General features: G+C 42.4%; 1 protein-coding gene across 3 annotated transcripts in view; it reads right to left on the bottom strand.

The window, feature by feature from the left end:
• Positions 1 to 2309: 2309 nt before the first annotated feature.
• Positions 2310 to 17851, bottom strand: part of CYFIP1 (cytoplasmic FMR1 interacting protein 1) — a 78127-nt gene continuing 62585 nt past the window's right edge. For all 3 annotated transcript variants that reach the window (XM_072849604.1, XM_072849606.1, XM_072849605.1), the window contains exons 25-31: positions 17210 to 17300; positions 9122 to 9252; positions 6802 to 6874; positions 5508 to 5602; positions 4112 to 4350; positions 3050 to 3197; positions 2310 to 2577 (exon numbers count right to left, since the gene is read on the bottom strand). In XM_072849604.1, coding sequence (XP_072705705.1) covers positions 2413 to 2577; positions 3050 to 3197; positions 4112 to 4350; positions 5508 to 5602; positions 6802 to 6874; positions 9122 to 9252; positions 17210 to 17300 — 942 coding nt within the window. In that variant the 3' untranslated portion in view covers positions 2310 to 2412. The remainder of the gene's footprint in view (positions 2578 to 3049; positions 3198 to 4111; positions 4351 to 5507; positions 5603 to 6801; positions 6875 to 9121; positions 9253 to 17209; positions 17301 to 17851) is intronic.

The following is a 17851-nucleotide window of genomic DNA, read 5'->3' as shown; positions in this document are numbered from 1 at the left end:
CACGGAAACGTGTCCCTCTAATGCTTACACAACAAAGAGCACAGTAATGGGGAGCAGCAGGGAAGACGTCAAACTGCTGAGGAGTCGCTGAACTCCTGGCTGCCACGCTTAGTACCAAAGCACCGGCCTAACCAAAGAGCAGGTTACAGTTTCATACAGTGGAGTATGTTACTTTATGTTTTGGCCTCCAGACCCACTGGTTTTGATGAGAGAATTTAAAATGAAGAAGTTATGCCTTCTGTGCACCTTGCTCGACTTCTTTTAGGTAGGAGAAGCAGTTACACCAGGTGAAGGGGTTTTAACTCAAAGTCTAATATCCTGCTGAGAATGAAAAAATAGTAAGCTACCTTTAAAAATGTGAAACAAACATCTCATAGGACTAATGTCTGAATAATCTTAACCCCATACTAACTAAAAAGAAGGAAAAAAAAAGATCCTAAAATCTGTATTAATGCTAGTAGTTTTAAGATGTTAGAGACCAATTTGCTTGCTGCTGCCAGTTAACCAGTAAGAATTAGAATTTACTTTACTCACACCATGATTAGTTATTTTAAAATATTTCTTAAACAAAAAAATCAGGCTTTATTAATTAACCATTTCTGCACCACAGTGCCAAGCCAAAGTCTTAAGTATGTGAGACTTCTCCCTAAACCAATCTCAACAGATTGTTTGTTTCCTTAATTGAAACCTGAAGCACAGGGAAATGTTTGGTTGGCTAGAAGTTGTCTCTGCAGAGTGCTGTGAAGGACAAAAAAGAAATGTTCCCTAAAGAAAACTGGGCGTGAAGCATCTTGTAAAAGAAATCCTGCAACCAGCTGGTGTAACAAAGCACAAGTGTTTCCTACTTCTGTCTCTCCTGCACTAGGCAGCCTTGTGCATGCTCTCACCACAACAGAGACCACTCCAGAACAGCAACCCTCGAGCACGGATGTCCTGGGAAAGCCTGTGGTAGTGGAAATTTGCTTATGGATTGCCTGGCAAATCTCTTACTCTCTTGTTTTGCTGAGGAATTGCAGTTAATTTCTTTTCTTTCCTCAAAATCCAGTTCCCTGACACCCCAGTACCTATGCATTCCTCATCTCCTGCATACCTCCTCTGTCAGATGCTCATTTCTACCCATTACTGGACTTGATTCCATTGCTGTGAAACATCTGAAAAGAGCTGAGCAGGAGAAAAGATGGGCTGTAACCTAACCTTGAACTAGTAAGAGAGGAGGGAGAAAAACGGGTCCTCAAAGGGATGTGTTCTTGGTTTCACACTATGGGTTAGAAACATCAACCCAGTAACATCTCCAGAAATCCATATCCTGGGCGAAGCGTGTAATTACCCATCTGTGTCTGTTCCGGCCATCTTGATTGATGTTTGTTTTGGGAAAATACTTTTGGGTTGATCCTAAGAGCTGGCTGACTATCCAACACCACTAAATAGCTCCGCTAGGAGCCTGCAGTAAGCAGCCAGGAGTTACTACTATTGGCTGAACAGGTTGCTTGAAAATTCATGTTTTACAAACAATTTTACTGATGCAGTGTTTGCGTGATACAGTAAGTGTAATTAAACACTTTCCATAAGTAAATCATGATTAACATCATTAGAGCGTAGGTACTGGGAGAGATTACACTTGATCACTGTATTCAAGGTTCTTGTAAACAATAATTCCTTATCACTTGTAAACATGTATTTTGGTACACAGGTATGTATCTCCAACCAAAATATAAATTGTGTTAGAAGCTCTCATTAGGAAAAAGTAAACAGTCCCCGTTCTACTCAATCAAATGACTTCCTTTTAAAAAGATCAGAATACTATCAGTTGCCTCCATGTTAAATAACTTTGCAATGATCACCTTAATTAGCCTTCATTTCCATAATTACTGATCTCAGAGAATAGTTTTGCAAAGAGGAGAAGTCATCAACTGACTAGAAAAATTATTCACAAAGCACCGGCAGAGTTTGTTGGTTGGTGGGTTTTTTTTAATAAAGGCTAATTAAGCAATTAATGCTCTAGTACAAACAATTAGTAATTGATTTCTAAAAATTTTTTTCTACAGAACCCAGTTTCTTATCCTCCACAGCTATTATTCTGATAGCTTTGGGGGGAAATTATGCCAGTCCAGTCTAAAATGGCCATCTCAGTACAGGAATGCAAAGAGATTTCAAAAATCTTCTACAGTCGCAGGTTTTTAATCAAAGTGTATAAAATTTTAGTCTAGAAAAATAAGTATAGATTGTATACAGTTACTGTGCTTGGAGACTGAAGAGGACAGCGCACCACTCAAATGGCACAGGCATACTGAAAAATGCAGATGAGAGTATTCCTTAAAACTGGTGGTGTGTTTTGTGGTTTCTTTTTTTTTTTTCCTCCTTCCTCATACTTTTAGCCTAAATAGGTGCAAAAAGTATCGTTAGGTGGGAAGTCTAGTTGCTGGCAAGGGACTGATGAATAGGTGGCTGGAAGCAGCGCACGTGTTCCACGGGTGTGCTCTCTCCATCGCCGGACTTCAAATACTTGTCCAAAATAGCAATTATTTCATCATTCAGAATCTGGAACTTGCGAATTCTCTCAACCATTTTCTTCAAAGGCTGCAAACATCAAAAAACCAGACACACAGGAATTAGCTTTGGAGATAAAAAGCCTTAGACACAAAAGCGGCAAATGCTGTTACCTCACCTCTCCTAGCAATGTTATGGATGTTTCCCTTCCACTGCTAATCCAGTGAAAATCCAAGGTGCACATTGGTTTTTGACAGTGCTGCTTTTTGTACAAAAAAGGGCAATTTACAGCAGCCTTGTCATAATCTGAATGCATGTCTATGAGATGGAAAGCATTAAGAAAGTCCCACATAGTCAGGAAATCAGAATTCTCACTGACCAGTCTTCAAACTCCGGTACTAATGCCTTAATCTTTTGTTCCTAAAAACCCTGGTGCCCCCATTTTCAGCATTTCATTCTAAACAGCGATTGCTACATCTACACTGCATCTGAGAACAAACAGCTCTGATTTATTGTTGTCTTTATTACTACAGCACATACAGAACAGATGTTTTCAACTCACCACATTCTTTATAACCTCATCTTTGCCATCGTGCTTTTGGACTTTCAACAGGTGGTAGCAGAAATCCAACACATCAAAGCGACGCTGCTGGCCCAAAAGCACAATGATCATACAGCCAGCCCAATGCAAGCCGTCTCCAAAGCACTGCCTGAAACAGGAAACACACCACATAAAGCACGTTTCACCTCAGTCTTCAGAAGCCTATCCACAGGAAATGCTCACTAATCAGCCATTATACTAAACTACATATGTATCATTCTATAATATGTTTGACATTAATCTAGAAAATAATGCAAAACCTCTAGTAAATTGAGTTCTCTTTCCAGATACCACAAGCGATGCAAATGGATGCTTAACGAAAAAACAGAAGCACCCCCCCAGTTTTACACAATGTGGAGCTACTCCAAAAACATTTACTCCCCATTAGACTCCAGCGGCATTACATTTCATTTTCAAAGGAAACACCGATTTCAAAGGAAACAAAGAGGGAATTCAACACCACTCTGCTCCTTTGGGCTGCAGGCAAGAAAGGAAACAAACTTCCTGTGCTGTTGCCTCCATAATTGCTCAGGGAAAAGCACGTTAACAGCTCAACAGTTTTTCAAAATAAGGATGTTACCAAAATTAACAAAACCAAGAACTACAGTTCCTGGTTAACTCATGTTAATCATGTTAACCGCCAGGTGCTCATTCTTGCTCTTAATTCAGAGAAGAAAATACTTGTTTTATACGTGCACCAATGTTCAGCTATTTTAAGTTCAGCATCCATAGGGGTCTGACTACTATTGAAAGATGCATGCTAGGGCCTGTTTGTCATGGGATCATTCATTATACAGTGGCAATAGTTAAAATAGAGGCTTGTTTTTGTTAAAGATACAATAATATCTGTGTTCATGGATTATGAGCCCCTCCCAGTGATCGCAGCATTTTTCCTTGTTTTTGACCAAGCTCTTGCAGACAGGCAAACAAACGCCTGCATTCTAGGCCCCCCTGCCAGTTACAGGGAGGACAAGCAAAGCAGTGTTGCCCGCAGGTGGACCGCTGGCAGCTGGCAGTACGTACTCCACAGTGAACTCGTGCGTTCCCACGGGGATGCAGTAGACGAACTGCATCGCGCTCCAGAGGCGATGGAATTCCACGCACTCGTCCACATGCATCACCCCGTTGCTGGGCAGGGGCCCGCGCCAGATGGGATCGTCCAGGAAGGAGCGGATCCTCGTCAGGATAACCTCAAACATGGACAGGCCGCAGCAGAGGCGTTCTTTGGTCAGCAAGTCCCCTTCCCTTGCGATTGCTATTTGCTAAGGTGGAGAGAAAGAAAGTGCAAAATCCTGGTAAAAGCCACTTGGCACAAGACTTTATTTAAAAAAAACAAAAACAACAACACATTTTTCAGTTTCACTTGGTTTATTCTAGGAGATATTTCTCCTGACTTTAAGTGAGGTCAGAGGCTACTAACCTGGGGTGCAGTTCAGTGGAAAAAACATTCAGAGAAAATTTTAAAAGCCTTTTCAAGCAGACAGGCTTGAAAGTAAGTAACGCTAACTGCAGTAATGCTAATCCCAGACTAGTCCCAGGGAAGTTGAAAGAATTCTTTGCCTGAGTGGAGGCAGAAAGCAAAACCAAAGAGTTCAGTGCTCTGCTGCTAGTACGGACAGTAGCTCCTGCCTGCGCTCTTCTGCATATCTCTCTCAGCTGCTGCTGTCAGAGACGGGAAAGCTCCAAAGACAGCACAAACAGGCTCAGACAAAACCCATAAATGGCAATGCCGGTTAGGGCTCGTCCCAGCTTGTGCCATCACATTGAGAGCTCTCTCCTACGGTGCAACAGCCCCTACCGAGCTGCAGCACGTATGATGATAAAAGCAGTCTGAAGTCTGCTTCAGAGCACTCCGCTCTTCGTTTCTACTATTCACATCTCAATCACTTGTAAACTGCTACGGTTAGCAGGGAACTAATGTACCCCTCACACTGAGAGAAAGGAAAAGAGTGCTGAAGCTGCAAAGGCAGTTCAAGAATGTTCTCTCTGGTCATTGTGTTTCCTGGAAAGCTCAACACAGCTCGTTTTTGAAGAGTTTCTAATCATCTGGCTGAGAGAGGAATAAATTATTTTAAAATATATATATACACATGCACAAGAAAACTGATTGCTTTTGGTAGAATTCGCACTAGGACCTCCCAGGCTGGCCCTTATACTGAGAGGGTATCACATAGCACCATACATACAAACTAGCATTTTCCCCAAAACACGTCAATGCCACCCCAGTCTCAAATGTTTTAAACTTCTGAGCTTTAACAGCTTTACCAGCTCCACGGATCTGAAAAAAAAATCCTGTTGTGTGAACAAGCTGGATGTGCAGGTTGAAGTTCCAACACAGCTATCAGCACGTGTGAAAGGACAGGCTTTCTAGTGTTCAGAAATTTCTTGAATTGCCTCCAACACAAATGAGAGAGATTACCTGGGGTGTTCCTAATCTTTCAATGAGAGGAACCAAATGTAGTGGAGCATATTTTGACTCTAGTCTCTTCATTTTAGCATCGAGTCTTTCACCCTCTGAAAGAAAGGGAAGAAAAAAAAGAAAAAGAAGAGAGCACTGATTCACTTAATTGGCAGCCGACTTAATTTTATAAATTGAAATTAATCAAGAAAATTCTTATTTTTACACAATCTTTATTCAGTGCAGTAGAAAACTGGGTAAGTTGTTTTTATAGGTCTAAGTAGTTGGTTAATCTTCAATGTGCTTTTAGAAAAAAATATGTATTTTAAAATGTTGCATTGTATGTGCAAACAAAAAGAAACCAAGGATTTGTAGTAGGATACATTTAATTAACTAAATTGAAGACTGAATATAAGGCTCTATTATGCTGCTGCTGCTAACATATTTGACTCCCACTTGTACTAAGCCAACTAAATTGTCCTTATCATACATAAAATGCTTGACTCCAGAAGGTGGGGTACAATGAGGGTGGAATTCTGTGTATAACAAGGCTTAAAAAAGCAGTCGGCACCCCCTCATCGCTGGCAAGTAGGAAATGTTCTCCGGCAAATGGGAAAATACTGTTTACAATAGTCTGGTTAGTTTTATGCAGAAATGCAAGTAGCTACGGTGAGTCTGGAAATATTCTCCAAGATTTTTAGCTGATAGGATTTCTCCGAGCAGAACAAATTAGCTGCTCTGGCAGAGAGAAACGGAAAGGAAAGGAGACAGAGGAGCAACACAGAAAGAAGCGAAGCGTGAGGGGGGGAAAAAAAGCTCACTTTCTGATGATGAAGGATGAGGAAAGCAGGTACCAGAGGAAGCAATCCTGCAAACATTCACCACTGCATGCCCAGTTTAGTGCAGAGGCACGTGAAAAGTCTACTGGGACCAGGGACCACTTGTATTTACTTACTCTGCTGACAGACTTTCTATACCCTGTATGATCAAGCCTACCCCATTTAATTGACAATCATATAAGCTAAACAGCACCTTCGGAAAAGCCTCTCACCATATCCACATAGAGGGGTAATACTGCCCTGGGTATCCATCCCACTTTTCCCTGTCACGGCATTCCTCCTCTTCCTCTTGTAATTTGCACTGAGCCTCGCTAAGAAGCACGTATTTTTCAGCCAGGCAAACAGGACTGGTACCTCTGTCCCGTAATTAACAGCGGTGTAGCAAAGGATGGCTGGGGACGCTCACCAAAACCACAGCAGCAGGCAAGACAAGTGGAAAGCATTACCCAAGGAAGGTGTTTTCACTTAGCCGATACCTTTGACGTGAACTCTGGGCAGGATATTTTGGAACGGCGCCGCGTGCAACAGGTCACACACTTCCTCTAGGGACTGGAACGAAAAGGAAACAAAAGGCATTTAGGACCAAAGAATCCTCAAACCACACCAGATCCCCAAAACGGGCTTCCAAAAGCACGTCGACGCCGTCGCAGAAACAGCAGAGGGCAGCCAGCCTCTGCCGCCACCGCACGGAGCCGCTCTGAGCCCTCACTCTCCTCACAGAATCGCTCCCAAAGACGATTTGATGTCACCAGGTTACCTTGGATTCCCACAAACTCCAGCAGCTCTCCTCCCACCCTCAGCTGGCAGTTTGTAAAGGACAGGGTATTTATTAAAAAGACTAATGCAGAATGAGTAATTTCAGTGTGAAAGCGGCAGACGGCTCCTGCACAGACAAACAGAGCGGTGAAGAAGATGACTCACTGCTTGGTTATTTTTACCAATGCTGTTCCCACAACCTGTTATCTATCATGGCAGGCACATCTCCCCTCCAGGAGGGCTGAGACACACAACAGCAGTGGTGAACCACCTCTCAGGAAGTATTTTACATCTTTACGGACGGGGAAAGGCAGACAGATGTCTCCTGGTTCTTGGCTGCTGTATGTACGTGCAGAGAAAATGCAGAGATGACCAGAAGCAGACGCATGACTTTGCTGAGGCCCTGCTCATTTGTAGTCCCTCAGCGCTAGTATTAGAAGATATGTTCATCAGCCATACCCTCGGCAAGGCCAGGGTACCAGGGCTAATGTGCCTTTCCCAGGTCTAATTCCTTGATGTCAACACCATGAAAATGCATGTGCTAGGCAGTCAAGATTAACAAGACCCACCCACCAGCAGAAATGCACTACAGACCTACATTTTGCACTGGGGTTTAGTTATGACAGACGACCACAATGGAAAAATACTGAAATACGTGACAGGACATCAGGGCACCACTGAGGGCAGAAACAAGAGGAGGGGCAGCGAGCAGCGGTGTATTACTAGAAAGTGTCACCAAGGCAGTGTCCCAAGGAAGGTACCTCCAGCGATGGTACACTTGGGTACACTCTCAAGCAGTGAGGGCCCTCACCTGCATGGCCTTTCACCACGTACCCTGTTAGCCTGAATCCAAAGTAATCCAGTTTCTCATTTTGCTTCAGCTATCCCATTACTGAATATGGGTTTGCTGCTTGTCACCTGGCCCTCCAATTACTCTCTACCACATGGGTAGAGAGTTCCTCTAACACCATGAACAGTACTCTGAGGAACAGCATGTCTTTGTTACCTTATCTAACATCAACAGCTTTAATACACCCTAGAGATGGAGTCTTACGCGAGGGTTTATTTTTGTGCAACGGCAGGACCCCAGCCAGCTTGCTGAGGAAATGATGTAGCTGGTTCGCAGTCAGCAAAGATCTCTGCGTGATGGGCAGCCCAGCCTCAGCGGCAGTGTGTGCTTGCACCGCGTGGGCAAAGCACCCCGTAGGCACAGGCAGGGGAGACACCCCACTCAAGCCTCCAAGGCACAATGGAGGTAACAAAAGGGAAGCCAGGACGCCTGTTGCTTTTCTGGCCCATAAGCAATGCCCACCTTTCCCTCTGTAAGCACCCAAAAAGCATGAAGACAAAGAAATTACATATCTGGCCATTTTGTTTGAACAGCAGATTGTATAATGTGAAAGAAGAGTGGGAAAAGGAAAGGAGAGGTAAGGATAAAGAGCAGTTGTAGCACTGTGCCCTCAGCAGCGGGCAGCTTCACATGCTGAAAGGCAGAGGCTAGGCATATAGGAAGCAGCTGAAAGACTGGACATGTTTCACAGCTTCATTCAAACAAGGACAGGTGAATGTCTGGCAGAATGGGCACCACTGTCGGCAGTCCTAGCAGCAAGAAGGGTGTCCAAGAAGTCCATGTTAACTTTGCAGTGTTTCAGATGACAACAGGAATTATAAACAGGGAAGGAAAACAACAGTACCAGACACACAACTCGCTGACATAAAGGGAGTAGCCATCCTGTGACTGACTGCAGGAATACTATGTTTGATCATAATTTATGATGACGGTCATAATATTTGATCCTCAGGTACCGTACACGAGGCAATGTCTCTCACCCAGCAAAGTCAGGCATCCCTGCTATCTCGCAGACATGAAAGCCCCTGCAAGACTGTAAGAGATCAGAGGAAGGAACTGTTTCTACCCATCTGCCCATCAGCAATAGCAAAGTGCAGATTTCAGCCTCGTTATTTATGACGTTAGTAACAAAACTTGAAAGTACATTTTGAGAGACAGATGGGTTTTCAACTAGCACAGCAGGCACCTACCAGACTCTGTTCAATGAGGAGGCAAAACAAGACGGCATTTCCCACTTCCCGCAAATTCTGGAAGCAGACAGTCTTCAATTCTGCATATTCAACAATGTCCTTCAGCTGATGGTGAAAAAACTCCAAGATACCTGAAATCAAAAGAGAAGCAAAAAAATTAAATCTCAGGAGCCAGAATGAAATCTAGTGATGATCACACAGGCACACCTGTTACCTTGGGAAAGCAGACAAAAGATTCTGGTTATGTGGATAAGAGCCATACGGATCAGGACTAATTTTTCTTTCAGAAAGAAAAGCACTCCAATTTTCTAACCAATTTGCCTATTCAAAGCTTGCACTGAATGTGCATAAATATACTGTATCAGAGCACAACTAACCAAGGGTGGAAGTTTATAATTCTCTCTCCATGTATCAGCACATGAGAATTTTATCTCCAGACGTGCAGCCTAGAGGAAACTGAAAGGAGCAGTATTTAAATAAATTAAAAAATCAGAGGTTATGAATTGTTAAGCCAGTGGTGTGCTGACCTTTTTAACTGCACAATAACTAAATAAATCATGCAAAATGGAGCACCTAGCTTCTCACTCCTAGAAAAGGGAGCCACTGTAAGAGGTAAGAAAATAATTTCTAGGGGCAGGAAGAGAGGGTAGGGCTCTCATCTGCTATTAGTCCTGTTCCAGCCTGTCCCCAACCTGCCGCACCACCCAACACGTTCAATTCACAGCTGTTATTTTCAAGGATGACAGAGCCAGCAAGGAGCAGAGCGCTAAAGATACAGGGAAGAGGGGTGGTGTCAGGCTACGACTCTGGCAGTGCCACAGACAGCCAGAGGTGATCTGCAACCTCACGAAACAGTTAAATACAGAAACCACAAGTCAAGCTCTGCTGGCAAGGGTACATCAGATCCTGCTGACAAGCACAGTCAGAACATTGCTTCTGTCAAAGTTTTGCCAAAAGCTGTTAAAAAACATCTAAATCATGATTTGACAAAATACGTAATTTACATAAACATATGTCTTTTCCACCAAACCTCTCCAAAACAACAGTGACGTTTAATGCGCTGGTGGATTTCCAGCTCCTTCCCCCCAGCCCTAGAAAGGCTGCACAGTCCCTTGGCTGGAGACAAGCCCAGGAGACCCCGGGCTTGGCAGCCTCTGCAGGGACCTGGTCTGGTCAGCACCGCAGAGGTTAAAGCGATGTGCAGGATGGACGAAGAAGAGCAAAGAACTGCAGTAAGTCAGACAGCTCTCCAGCTTTTTGCAAGTTAATTTTTATCAGCATTTTTCCATCTGTCTGCACAAGCCTGGCCCTTTTAAAAAGCCACCAAAAACCTCAACTGATGACAGAAGAAAATACATTGTGCAAAGTTTTCAAATTGCGTGCTACATACGGCAGTTCATTTCCATTACACTGAATTAAGTCACACAGTTAAATCTCCACCCAATCACATCTAAAGCAATTGAGAGGAGACAAGGAAAGAGAGCACAGATGCACTCCCCCCCCACCCGTCCCCCGTCCCTTGGGTTCCTTGGGTGCAGCTGATGAACACTTCCCATGCAGGAGATTAGACTTCGGTATTTACCCAGCAAGGCAATGGCAGGCAAACCTAAAATACAGCCTGGAGCCTATCTATGCCAAGGAAATCCCTCAAATTCATCAGAGGAACTTGAAAACGTACAGTGAAGGAAGGACTGTACAGCTAACCCACGCACTTCTACAGAAAGCCTCACGTCATTAAAATTAGTAACACGAAACATCAATAAAGTGCATGGTGAGGGGATGCAGGGCTGGCTCTGTTACATCTCAAAGAACTGTTTGTCAATAGAAAATTTGCAGTAAATGAGTGTTCCCACACATGCTCAGTGGCGACAAATTTCAGACCTAACTTGAGTAGTTTAGTGACTCAATAGAAAAGCAGAACTGAAAAACTAATGGAGATAGGTCAGATGTAATGAGTGCTTGCTAAGCTTGATTTATTCAAAGGAAAACACATTTAAATCTAGCTACAAAACAAAGAAGTCATGCCAGTGCATCACCCGCTCCCCCCTTCCCATAACATGGGGGCCATGTAATGAAAAAGCTCTGCAAAAGACTTGGTGTACATTCAACACTGCGGTATAAAGGTCAATTGCAATTCCCAGATGTTTGAGCAGCAGTGACCAGTTGTGTTTGTTGTTTAAACGCACCTGCCCACCATGGCAAGGAGATGCTGCAGTGCTGCATGCTGGGATTCCTATTTTAAAGATGAGGTTGAAAAGGCAGATTGATATGGCAGAAAATTTTTCACAAAAAAATTTTGTTGCTAGGAAAAAAATGCAGAGTGAGGGCATTGAAGCAAGCTTTACCACAAGTCTACAGTGTGTTTTAGTTACACGCCCTAGTATTTCCTTTGTGTTTTTCTCTGTTGATGAAATGGCTTCCACGCCTAGAGAGAAAGGTCTTCTAAGGATCAACTGCTAGAAGTCAAGTCAAATACTTTCCTCATACCGAGACTGGATGCCACACAGGAAATCAAACTAGAATATCTACCAACACTTCTGGTCTTAGTATCCATGGCATGTACACAGAGATTGATGGTGAACCAACAGAAGGGCTGGAAGACTCCCCGAAACACAGTGACTAACTGTAGACTTCTCCACATAGTTACCATGGTGAGAAAGCACTACCCAAGCAAGTAGGTTATTGGCAACAAGGAGAGACATGGGGATGTTTTTCTCATTATCTTGTATGGCGAGCAATTTGGTGAGAAATAGAAGCTGGGCAGAACAGCAAGGTTGTCTCCATGTTGCTACCATAACATGGAGACAACCATTGATCATGAAGGGGATGGAAAGGCAGGGGGAGGTCAGACTCAATTCCCCGCCCAGTCTGTGGATTTTGTGGGGAGTTTCAGAAAAGAGATTGACGCCCAGAACAATGTTGAGAAAATTTTATCAATGTTATATGGGCAGCTTTGAAGTGAAATCCTGAGAGTAACCCACGTCACCTACAGCAAACATAATGGAGCAGGATGGCACAGAGAGAAACCAGGAGCAGCACAGAGGACTGTGACCAGCAACAAGGAGCTCATACTGAAGGTGCGACTGAAACCAAAGCAAGACAGTAAGACACCCAAAAGCAGCAGGATAGCAGAAGTCAGAGGCTTGAGGTTCATATAATAAAAATTACATATTGTCTCTTATAGTCACTCCAAGCTACAGAGTTCCTCTCAAAGTCCTTAACAAAGATGCTTATTTCTTCACCCAAAGCCCTAGTCTCCATATACAGATATATACACACACCCACACATGCATTCATGAAGAAATTGTGTAATATTTTGAAAATCTGATACCCAGTATTTAGCATGCAGTTGTACCAAATGCTGCTATCAACAGTGCACTGCTTCCCCTTAGATGAAGGGCTTGATTTACTGGCAAAACAGACGAAAGTTTACAGAGCTACATAGGCTATTTTTGATGGAACACAAATGACACTGAAAGCACGATCTGCTCCCCAATGGAGTTCTGTGGCAGAAATACATCATCATGTTTTCATTAATGTTTGAGCAATGGCATTCCCGATTACACCTCCTTATACTGTACACTACACAGAACTGTATTTTTATGAAAGACTACGCATGTGTACTGAAGCCCTGGAAGAAGAACATGTGTCTTAGGAAAGTTAATTTCACTTAACTGCATGCAGCCTTCCTCTTTCCCCTGATTTTATTTGTGGGTGCAATTCTCAAGTTACTGAATTAGTTATACATACATAGCATTTTGCAAGGCAAATGAATCAAGGCTTTTTGCTCCTTCTCTCCAAGAAAGCAATTTTAACTAAACCCCTCTATTCCTGCAAATGGGATGATGTTAGGTGTCATAATAATTGATCTTACAATCCTAGTTTCTGATTCACACTGATCTTAACAAAAGCAAAGGCTGTTGATATAAAATAGATCCACTAAAGTATAGAAGATTAGTAAAGGATTAGGTTCCATCTCTGCTTCCAAAACCCTATCTCAACAGCACTCAAACAGCAGATGCCAAGTTTCAGCTGTGCAGTCTGTACACTGATTAATTTAGGAAGTCAGACCAAATCAACACATGCAACACAAAGCTGGCTGGATTTCTTCACTTCAGTCACCTTTCATTTTCCATAAAATGATCTCAGTTCACACCTGCAGACTCAAATCAAATTCCAGAGCTTGCAACAATTCTGGTACTTAAAAGATTAGGACAAAAATTGGCTATTAATTCTAGAACTTAATTGCTGACTAACAACAAACTAGATCTTGAATATAATTCTTGGTCTAGTTTAATGGATTATTTTCTGCAGAGTACTGACTTCACTATGGTCAAGTAAAATCTGCTAATCTGCAAGAGCAAAACTGCTCCCAAGAAACTGGGTGCTGTAATGACCTTTAGTTTATGTTCACTTTCATACAGACCTTCAAACGGTAGCTACAAATACTTCTTTGGCTCACAAGAGACATCATTAACTCTGCATTATCAGCAGTCATGCCATTCCTTTCAACAGAAATGTTTGTAAGGTTTAAGCATATACATGTATCTGGGAATTATGATCACGGGGCCTGTGCACTGTGTTTATTTTGCTAGAAAGAAATATCTTCTTGTTCTGCATATCTAATCAGTCCTTACTGCCCTTTTGCAATCATCTGGGTGATTTGGGTTGTCCCCAAATTCTTTCAAATAGTCTGTGATTCCGTCCCAAATCTTTCTCCAATAGACAGGTTCCAGAAAAACCTATGAATAAATTCCCTTCATATTCTTCCCCACAAGGACTCAAGCCATTGTGCCCCCACCAAGAAATTAACTTATTCTCCTACTCATCCGATTTGATCAAAAACCTGGGATAATGCGAAGCATTACCAGCCCTTCTGCTGTGCCCCAAGCGATGCTTCCCCAGCAGCCTCTAGCCACTACTGCCCTCCACCATACTTCTCAGCCTAGGCTAGCTCCAGTTCCTATTAGACCCTGAACCGAAATATTCCAGAAAAAGGAGGGGTGGAAGACTATTTTTTGCCAGGTTGCTGTGCTGAAGCAGCTCAGAAGCTGTTGCCAGCTGCACAATCAGCCCAGGGAGAGGCGGGAACACCGCAGCTGGCAGCACGGGGCACTGGGAGGCTTCCCCAAACTGCCGTGCAAACACATGGGATCTCAAGAGATCATGGCCTGGTGTAATTAATGTTTTGCCCTGCACCAGCTCTGGGTGTTTTGTTTCTTTGATTTTTTTTTTTTTTTAAAGAAGAAACATGGAAATGCTATTCTTAGGAAAAAATACACAATTAGGCTACTTTCTCACCAAGTTTGTATCTTGCTAAGCTCATCAATTTTTTTAAAAAACTTTCTTTTGGAGGAGTGATATACCAGTGACAAAATTCTAAGCCTCATCTCACAGCAGAGCTGAAAACTACTTTCCACATCGTGTCCAATGACACTTCAGAGTGGCAGGACATGAAACACTCATTTATCAAAAGCAGGAATGCCGTATTAAAATACTAGAAAAATAGCAGAAGAAAATGTTACCTCCGAGATTAAATTTTAAGTTTAAACTCTTACAGGCCAATACTCCTTTAAGAGCTTTAGCGACTTTAAAATGTCCCTTTAAAAATCCTTATGCTTAATGTATTTTTAGACAAATATTTTTATGACTACAAGATGAGCAAGTTCCCCACTGCTTTAGACTGTTCCTATGGAAACAAACCCATTGACGAACAGGAGTCCTGAACAACTCTGATGCCACTGTCTGTACCCTGCTCCTTTTAGCAGAAATAAATCACTGTTTAGAAATCCACAAGTCTAGAGGACTGATTCTGTACGGCTCAAGGAATTGCAATCAACAGAGTCCAAACAAAGCTCTCCAAATGAAAAGTCTGAAGTGCATGAAATAGCTACAGGCTTACTTACTGAGCATACTTAAATCACTTTGCATATGGAGAATGGACTCAGGAAATTAGTTCTGAATTGATAAATGCATGTTACATCAAGACAGACGAGAATCTACATATTTAATCTGTAGATCAGAATCACAGTTTTGGTCTGTATGTGTAGGTAGTGCCAATTATAAAGAAATGATTTGTTAGGAAAGAATAGAAGCAGCATACAGACATGCTCTGTAACACTCAGACTTACTACTACAGCTACTAACTTCTGCAGAAAGCTTTCAGAGGCAGAGACAACAGTTGGTGGGTATTAGCTTGCATTTTCTGTGGCAAACCAAGTAAACAAGGTGTGGCAAAGACTGCTACAGAGGAGAATTTAGCACAGAAAGGAGAGGACAGGGATTCAAACCAAGCACAGTTTCAGCTTGCCCTGCTACAATCTGGCAGTTCCTCTCAAGATGCCAAATGAGGGCTAAAATCTACAGCATGTCCCCATTGCAGAGAACATTTTCCCTTATCAGTCAGAGCTGCTCCAAGGGCAGACAGCTCCATGATGGAGAGACATCAGAGAGTGCAATGCGATTCTTCAGTGATGTGAGAGAGGGATGGAGGTGCCCTGAGCTTCCACATGCATTTTCTGTCTAGCGTCTTCGAAAGGAAAGGGAGAGGTGGCGTGACAGTGCTATAAAGGCTGTCTCTGCCATTTCTTGGAAGAAACTCTCCGGGAAGTTATCAAGCGTCCACTGCTATCAATAGTTCAGAACAGGAAAAATACACGTGCCAAGACAAAACCTGTTAGGAACAGGGGTAGTGAAAGAGCACAGAATCAGGTTGGTTTTTGAGATCCAGTCCAAATCTAGTTGCTGTGATTTTCCATTGTAACACCAAGAGTTACTCTGATCTCTCGGTACAGTAGGCATCTAAACATATGGGATTTCTTTTGCAAGAGTAAATATGAGGTCAACGCAGTTTGTGATCTCTACAAAACAGGAAAGTGATGAAGGATTTTAAAATGTTTTAATCAATCCTGTGAAGGCTACCATTGCACAAGTAAAGTTTTGCCTTTCCTATAGGACAGATTGCCTTTTAACCTCAAGAGAAAGTTTCTGCTTAAGTCCCTTGGCATCTCCTGCCAAATACTTACTCCTTACAGGTGAGGATTTCTGGCAACAGACTATGAACTTCCTAATGTCACCTGCAGCATCGCAGACCCTGGTGATGCATAATCTATATTTGACAATACCTACTACTTGTGTGGTCAGACCTTAATGAGTGGCTAAAAGCCTCAGATAGATTATTTTTATACTGCTAACTACCATGATTCATCCATTTCTAGGCTCCAGGGAGAAAAACAGGAAGGAAACACTTAGTAAGTCCTCGATTTCGTTTAACATTGGTAATAAGCGTCAAGCAAGCTGTGGGAAGCAGAAAAAAACCAACCTCATTCCAGTTGGAGTGGCGTTTAATAAACCTAAGCGACTCTGGAAAAATAAAGATATACTCAGGAGGTGGGTGGCACATGGAAGGATTAATTTGTCTTAATGAGAAGTTGCGGAGGAGGAATATTTTGAAGGGGAGGAAGCAGTTTCAGAATTTCAGTGAACAATGTGATAAATACTAATTAGCCAATTATTTCTCCATAGTGGCAAGCAGCTTTCAAAGTAATTTCTTTTTCTGCAACTGTCACACCTCCTGTTAAGTGGCTAAAATGCGCCCCACACAAGACTCAGACATAATATTCTGGCAGGACCAGTTTGCCTCTCAGCAGTGGCACTCCTTTTATCTTACATTTGATAAGGGCAAAGGAAGAGGGAATAGAGGCTTTTCCAGAGAATCAGGTTATCTAAATTAGACATTTAAACGGAACAAGTATGAGAGGCTAACTTGCAGAGGGAAAAGCTCAACATGCTTATGAGAAAGCCTAGAAACAGAAACTATTGTGAACATCCCAGCTCAAGATCAATTATGTCATAAGGCTGCCTATATACAGACTGTTAGCCTTTTATTTGCCCTAAGCATAGAAGTCTTAAAATTTTATTAAATACTTTCGGAAAGCCCAGCATTCAATGATTCTTGTTATTAAAAAAAAAAAAAAATACTAAGTGCTGATTATTGGGAGAGAGAAGAGAGGGAGACACATGATCCAGAAGACAGTGATTAGTATCATCTTATTAAGGCTGCTGCGGTAACACCAAACATGAACTCACCTGGAGAACCATACTCATGTCTTGGTAACCTACAGATCTTAGGCATCACTTCCATTAGGGTCTTGACATACTGAAGAATTGTCCCTTGTAACTAAGAGAAAACAGATATGTGTAAACATGCCAGTGTTATTGAACTAAGAAACTTTACAACAAATTGCATTCAAACTACACATGAATTGAACAAGCTCTAAAAATCTTGCATTTGATTCTGTCAGTCATCATCTTCAAAAAGGCAACTTTTTCAAATTAATGCAGTTGCACTTTCCTTCATATGGCCTTAGCCACTTTTTGCTACAGGAAGAGTGGCACAACAGCTAAGGCCAGGAAAGTAAAAAAAGAGGAAATAATGTTCTTCTTTTGCAGACTGTCTCTATTGTCTAACCAACTTTTAGATTTTTGGTAAAAATGGTTGCATTTGAATGCTTTCAAAAGCAACAACAGAAAAATCTTTAGCATTAGGTATGTCTGTAACAGCTCAAACTGGCTATTCCGGACATACCAGCTAAGACGCAGTCTCAGCCTACAGTCCATACCAGTTAAGACACAGTCCCACCCTACAGTCAGTCTGCCTTCCTCCCACTAGACACCAATATCATACCTGTCTCCCTACATCTGAGGATCTGCATCAGGCATCAGCAGGAT

Source organism: Ciconia boyciana, chromosome 1, assembly GCF_034638445.1.
Source record: "Ciconia boyciana chromosome 1, ASM3463844v1, whole genome shotgun sequence".
Taxonomy (NCBI): domain Eukaryota; kingdom Metazoa; phylum Chordata; class Aves; order Ciconiiformes; family Ciconiidae; genus Ciconia; species Ciconia boyciana.
The sequence above is the reverse complement of the archived record's forward strand: the minus strand, read 5'-3'. Positions and strand labels throughout refer to the sequence as shown.